Raw genomic sequence first — 6,790 nt, forward strand, 5'->3', positions numbered from 1 at the left:
TATGAGGGAACTCCATCAGACAGTTGCATCCATACACACTAATTTCATCATTTTGTGTAAACTTGGGGGTGGGAGGTATCATCTTCTTAATCCCCCATTCAGAAAGCTTAAATAAAAAAATGGAGCTCTGTAAATATATGTATATAATAGCAAGCAAATATGAATAATCCTTACTCTTTCAACCAAGACAAGTAGGTGATTAGAATTCTATAGTAAATTTCAGATCATGTTTACCATGTTGTTCATTTGCAGATACCTATGGAAATGGACTCTATTACTTGGCTAACTTTTCTTTCAGCCAGGTGAGTGTGACTGATACTATGAAGGGAAAATAGAATCCCACTGGCTTCGTAGGATGCTGGATATCATAAGGTCATAAAATACTACCTAGAATTTCTTCATTGCTCAGCTTGCTACTTCATATCCTTCATCTCCTCCAGACTTCTGGTAGAGATTTACTCTGCTCCCAGGAATTTTCTGCAATTAAATGAATGAGCAACTTATTAGTAACTTATTCCAGCTCCCCATTGCACAGATGGATAGATTGTTTCTATGTTATTGAGGACTTGTTTCTGTGTTGCCTTGAAATGGTCTCCACATTGTGTGATTTCTCCACATATAGAATGTAAGCTTCCTGATAGCTAGCATTCTTTATTTCCTATCGAATTCAGGGCAAGGCTAGAGATCTAGCCCAAAGTCTAAGTGTACGTCTTGATGTATCTAAGTCAATGCAACATTTATTTCCTATCGAATTCAGGGCAAGGCTAGAGATCTAGCCCAAAGTCTAAGTGTACGTCTTGATGTATCTAAGTCAATGCAATGGATAGCCATTGGCAACAGGAGATAGAATGCCAAAATTATGGTCTTCACTATCCACAGACACAAGATGATGACTATATATTTCACTTAATTCATCATCTACATTTGTGCCTCAATAGATGTTGGGAAAATTTCAACTAATTTTACTTTCCTTATTACCCCCTTTGGCTTCTTTTGCTCCCCATTTGACAGAATACAATGCGGAGTCATATAATTTTCAACAAATACATCTCAGATGTGAACCCTTTGAAGCTGGGCTACATTGAAATCTGGGGAGTGAACAGTACCTCAATTACCAGAGTCAGTGTCTCTCTGGGCAACACGGTTATAGAACCTACTTTTAGCTACAACTCTACAACACAGGTTAGTGATCACTGAAAAGTCTGAATGGTATTTCTCAACCCTGGAATGCCTAGTGCAATGTCTGCTTGCATGCTTTTCAAATGATATCCTTTCTTGCAAACCCCTTCAGTGATCCCTCTGTTTTCATTGGGTTACCAGTGGAAAACATGGAGGTGAAGGGAAAAATCATGGTTTAGCATCAACTAGAATTGAGACACTGAATCCTTGCCTTCTATTTTTGTCATTTTGACACAAAATTATCCATATCCATGTATTTCCTTTGTATTATCAAGGATAATGGTAATTCAGCATTTCATTAATATCTTTCCACTATGGATATAAGATTTTCTTTCAAACCACTATATAAATTTTGATGCTAGTACTTTCTTGATCTTACCATAGACATCAACCAGAAATCATATTCCTTCCTAAAATAGTCCTGAAATGGTTTGCAGTTGATCCATTCATAGTGCCAACAATAGCAATGAAGTTTGTGCATGCAGAGGCAATGACAATTGTGCCATAACTGCTGCCTGGCCCACAGTATTACTGAGGCTATTGATTGCAAGACATGTTCTGATTTCATGCATGTTAAATATGTGAAAAATAGTCATTTGGAATTAATACAGTATAGTAGCCCCAACATCATTCACCTTGATTATAAATGGGACCTCTCTTTGTGTGCTCACTTTTTGCTTTTTCCTAAAATATTTCGCTTCATAATCCTTCCTGATTATGAGCACTGAAAAAAAAGTTTCCCTTCAACTTTAAAAAAAAAATTTTTCCCCATACTTATGATTTTCCTGTCAACCAAATTCCCCAACTTTATCAAGAGCCCATGGAGGGCTTTACCTAATTCAGTTATTGACCTACTCATAGACTGACACAAACTAGTACACATACAGTGAAACCTTCTGGAAAATATTTGCCTTAGAAAAAAGCAGGAGTATTAGACCCCTACTGGCTGATCATTATGGTGCTCTGAGAGAATAGGGGCAGGAGCTAAAAAAGAAAAAAAAAAAAAAAAAAGAGGAATAAAAAGCTCATGGAAAATAAGCACTTGAGAACACTGGGGAAAAAAGGCAACTTTTTTCTGTGTGTCTGTGCTGCTGTGTCTGTAGAGTGATTTCATGTCACATTAATTAAGGGCCTGCCATCTTTCATTATCACTGAGCCATCTTTGTACTAAAGAGTCAGGAAACACCTTCTTTACCTGAAAACATGAAGGAGTCTGGCAGCTAGGGAAATTAATTGTGAAAGTATTCAGGGGTTGTGTGGACCACTGGCTTATATTTGACTTGTTTGTGTGCAGGAACTTTCAAACACCAGATGCCTCATACTTTTCCTTTGGTTCCCAACAGGTGCTAAGTGTTAATATGACCAGCGGAAGTATCAGCCTACATAACTTCAGTTCACTGACATGGAGCAGCACTTTGTAATCTTCAGAATCAGATCCTTGCTCATGAATGTCCTTCAAATTATTTATATTTCATGCTCATAAAGTTAATGTGTGTTGCTAACTGGTTATGTCCAGTATGGGTAAAATATTTTATTAATTTTGATATATGTCTGTAAATCCTAAAGGATGAATCTTAGTCCAGTGGGATAGATAGTAGGGAAAGCTGGAAAATCCTTGTTGCTTAATCTCTCTGTGTGATTAGTATGGTAGCAGAGGTTTATCATACAATGCTTACTGAAGATGGCCTGGGCCCACGATGAAGTGTGCATGTGTATATGTGGGAGTGTAATCATGAAATGGGCTCTATCCTCTGGCTGAATGTACAAGAAAAGCCTTGCCAGGAGAGTTCCAAGTCCTGGAACTAACCAACACCTCAAGAAAGTATCCAGAAAGAACATCTATTAGTTAGTCGTGGGGAGAGAGAACATGGGGCAAAAGCCTGATATAATGAAAAAGAAAAGGCAAACATGAGGAAAAAAATGAGCAGAAAAAAATCAGAGGAAAAAGAAGGTGATGATGAAAGTGATCATGACAAATAAGAACATCATTTAAAAATATACAGAGTAATAGTCCTGGGGGAGGGGAAAAGAAGAATCAAATCGCTTGAAAAGAAGAAGCTGAATTAGGGGAAATTCTTAACATATAGGAATGGGGTGAGGATGAAACGTAATTCAGGTAAAGCTGAGGGAAGGAGTTTGTCAAAAATAATTCATTTTTGAGTGCTATACTTTGCAATGTGTAAATCTTATTTCTCTACTCTGTGCCCAGGGTGTTTAACCACATGCCATGTATGGGACAGAGAAAAATGAAACAAGGAAATTTACAAGTGATTCTGAATTTTGTGATATTCTGACTATGGGAAATCTCCTTTGGGGCTAAGGTTTCTTCTTGTTAGTACACCTTTGTGAGTTGGTTTTTCTGGTTTTCTTTGACATCAGAGCTGTAGCAGTCTAATCCACCACTGTAATCAACCAGATTTCTGATTATCCATCGTATTCTTTATACCTCTGTCTTGGGGTTTTCTTAAGGTTTAGGTTTGTGGAAGAGTGTATTTAGAGTTTTTGCTTTTAATCATCAGAGAAGTTGCTGTATTTAATAAAATATCAACTGGATATTTTATTTAGTTGCAACACTAAAGGTGGTTAAAATTTGGGATAAATTATGTATTAATGTACAACAGGGATATTTCCTTTTACTTGAAAATGAATGTGTTTACTTTCTCATGTCTTTTTTTGTTTAATACCAATAAGCCCGATTCTGCTCATATACTCATGTTTTAAAACCTGTGTATGACAACCAGTACACAATATTATTAAATTGCTTCAATGCTCTAATTGTCAAAGAGAAGCAGTTCTTAGAATGAGGGCCCGAACTAATTACGCAACTAGTGAAATGGGAAAGCAACCAAGGGAAGAGCAGAAAAACGATCAGTTCTCCTCTGGTCAACCAGCAAGGTTCCCAGGAGGGAAGCATTATTTATTTGACATCTGAGAAACATTTTATGCTGCCATCGAGGATATGGTAGAGGTTGGCTCTGGTTGAAAAAAGGTGCTCAAGGTGAGCCTCTCTGACTAGAAAATCCTGAAACTTAATGCTCCAAGACATGTAGGGGGTTGCAACATTTTCAGAGCCATGGTACCTATTGGCATTGTAGTGACACCTAAAGTGTTTCAAAATGACTAAAGTACTTGCTATTTCCAAAAAAAACTTATTATATCAGAATATACTTGTCCAAATGTTATATCAAATATAATATAACATTAATGAGCTTCTTTACTAACACATTGAGTTACACATAGAGTGGAATGCATAATGCTATAACTTCAATCTAAGGATCAGCATAAATAATATTTTGAGATATCTACTCCAACTGTAATATGATATAAAAATATTTTTGTTTCTATTTTTGAAAACTCGTGCATACTACTAAAACTACATACTCTGTTGTCTACATTCATAATCTAAAGAAATGTTAAATTTCTGTTAGAAATTAGTGGAAAAAAAAAAGTATTTGTTCCTAGGGTGCACGGGTGGTTCAGTGTTACAATGCTCAGCTTTCATGTCAGGTTTGATTCCCAGACCATACCACCCCCCCCAAAAAAAGAAGTATATGTTCCTATCTCTGTTTGCTTATTCTCCAAATTATATCCATATGTCCCTTAGAGGCTTGTGGGTCCTAAAGTAAAGAGCTCACAGATTAAGGCAGCTTAGCAAATCAGACCCCATGTAACTACAGAAGTTATAAGGCTCCCAGACCTTAGTCTGTCTCCTCTCTCTTGAGTTATTGCATCCTTTTGGACTTTGCACAGCCGGCTCCATATGGAAATGTAAACCTATAGTCTAGAATTAGAAATATTCATAATAGCTCTGAGAAAGAAGGTCAGTGGAGGGGTTGGCTGTAGCTTCCTTGGTTTCCCTCCTTGGAGCAGAGGCATCCATCTCTAAGTATAAGGCTGTCATCCTGCCTCTTCCCATCACAGGCAGAGGTTCACGGGTCAGGGAATTTATACTGCTTTCATTTGAGAGAGATAACCTCAGAAGCAACCCTTGGAGTCAGGAAACTTGCTTAAGTCACTTCGTCCCTTAGTTATGTTTCCTTATCTGCAAAATGTTGGGTGTTTAACCAGGGCGATGATTGTTAAACTTTGGAGCTGTGCCGAGTCCTAGGTTCTTTGTTGCTCCCTTGGGGAAGAGAAAGGGAGATTGGCAGGGTTCTGAGCTCATCATAGATTCAATCATTCATTTATATACATGTTGAGATTCCATTTGAAGAAATTTTGAAAATCAACGCATCTGATCAACAGTCCTCAAATGTTTGGGTCCCAGAACTATCTAACATTTTTGATGATGGGGTTATATATATTGATATTTATCATATTAAAAATAAAACAGAATGTTAAAAATACTTAAGTTCAAAAATTAACATAAATAAATTAAAATTAAATAAATGTAAATAAACATAATTAAAATTTGTTAATTTTGATAACATATTTTTATGAAAAATAATTACATTTTCCAAAACAAAATTATAGTCAAAAGAGTGGCATTATTTTACATTTTTGCAAATCTCTTAAAAGTCCAGCTTAATAGAAGACAGCTGGACTCTCATAACTGCTTTTACATTCAAAATTTGCGATATCACACATCACATAGCCTCTGGAAAACTCCACTATATGCTCATAAGAGAAATGAGACTTAAAAAGGCAAGTATTTTTATGAAAATTGTTTTACCTCACAACCCCTCTGAAAAGGTCTCCAGACCACACTTTGAGAACTCCATGAAGTTCAGTTGTATCTACCCCACAGGGGCCCCTACACCATGGACTTTAGGGAAAGGATGGGGTATTAGTTATTCACTCTTCTCAAGATCAAAAAGCAAAAATAATCCTGACCCTTTCACTGAAACAGAAAGCTATTTATTCCTTTTCTTATTAAAAGCACTCTTGTCATTATCATTAATACATATTTGTACTTGCAAAGATAAGGTTGTGTTATTTGTGCAAAGATAAGGCCTTGGCAGATATCATCAGGGTCTCACCAATATTCCATGTTTCTTTTATTGCAGTAAGGTGATTGGGAGTTTTGCATTTGGCCTTTGAAGAAGGTGTTCAGAGAGTTAAGGGTCACATGTCTTTTCTTTGGTTTCTGACCTGATGATTCCAACATCTGCTTGCTTTGATTACTTTATGAGTTCTATCTAAAGCTTTTGTCCTGATGCCTTCTTACTAACAACAGAGAGATATGCTTGTCTCTGCTTGTCTCTGCCCTTCAGAATGGCTCTGTCACTTATTCATTGCTCAACACAAGCGTGTGACCCAATATCCTCCAGTCACTAGTTAGCGAGAAGGAATGATAAAGTTAGCTATTTTCTAGACTTTGAGAAACTGGTTATAGCTGGAATTGTCTGTTACCACTGAAACATGAATGATGTCACAAATGGCAGTTAAGAGTAAACTGTCAAAGTATAGAAAGATCTTGTGTAACAATAAATCTCTTTTACTGGAAAAAGTTCAAGAAATCCTCTCAATTCGTAATGAGATACAGGTGCGTTTCTCTTCTAACAAAGGCTCCCTTGTGCTAGAGCAAATGATAAGATGGATATGTCATTCCAGGAGTTCATAATGGCAGAAAACAAGTTTCTCTGTGTGTGTCTGTGTGTGAGTGTTTGTG

At 36.8% G+C, this 6,790-nt stretch overlaps 1 protein-coding gene across 2 annotated transcripts in view; it reads left to right on the forward strand.

Moving 5' to 3' along the window:
* The window catches only part of MGAM (maltase-glucoamylase), a 198,935-nt gene that overhangs the window by 76,764 nt on the left and 115,381 nt on the right, over positions 1-6,790 (forward strand). Inside the window, exons 47-49 of one of the 2 annotated variants that reach the window (XM_077148056.1) lie at positions 253-302; positions 1,012-1,182; positions 2,523-5,501. The exons of the other annotated variant lie outside the window; for it this stretch is intronic. Of the exons in view, the coding sequence (XP_077004171.1) occupies positions 253-302; positions 1,012-1,182; positions 2,523-2,600 (299 nt within the window). The 3' untranslated portion in view covers positions 2,601-5,501. Of the gene's footprint in view, positions 1-252; positions 303-1,011; positions 1,183-2,522; positions 5,502-6,790 lie in introns of those variants that run through there. 2 annotated transcript variants of the gene reach the window in all.

This window comes from Tamandua tetradactyla, chromosome 1 (assembly GCF_023851605.1).
Source record: "Tamandua tetradactyla isolate mTamTet1 chromosome 1, mTamTet1.pri, whole genome shotgun sequence".
In the NCBI taxonomy this organism is placed as follows: Eukaryota; Metazoa; Chordata; class Mammalia; order Pilosa; family Myrmecophagidae; genus Tamandua; species Tamandua tetradactyla.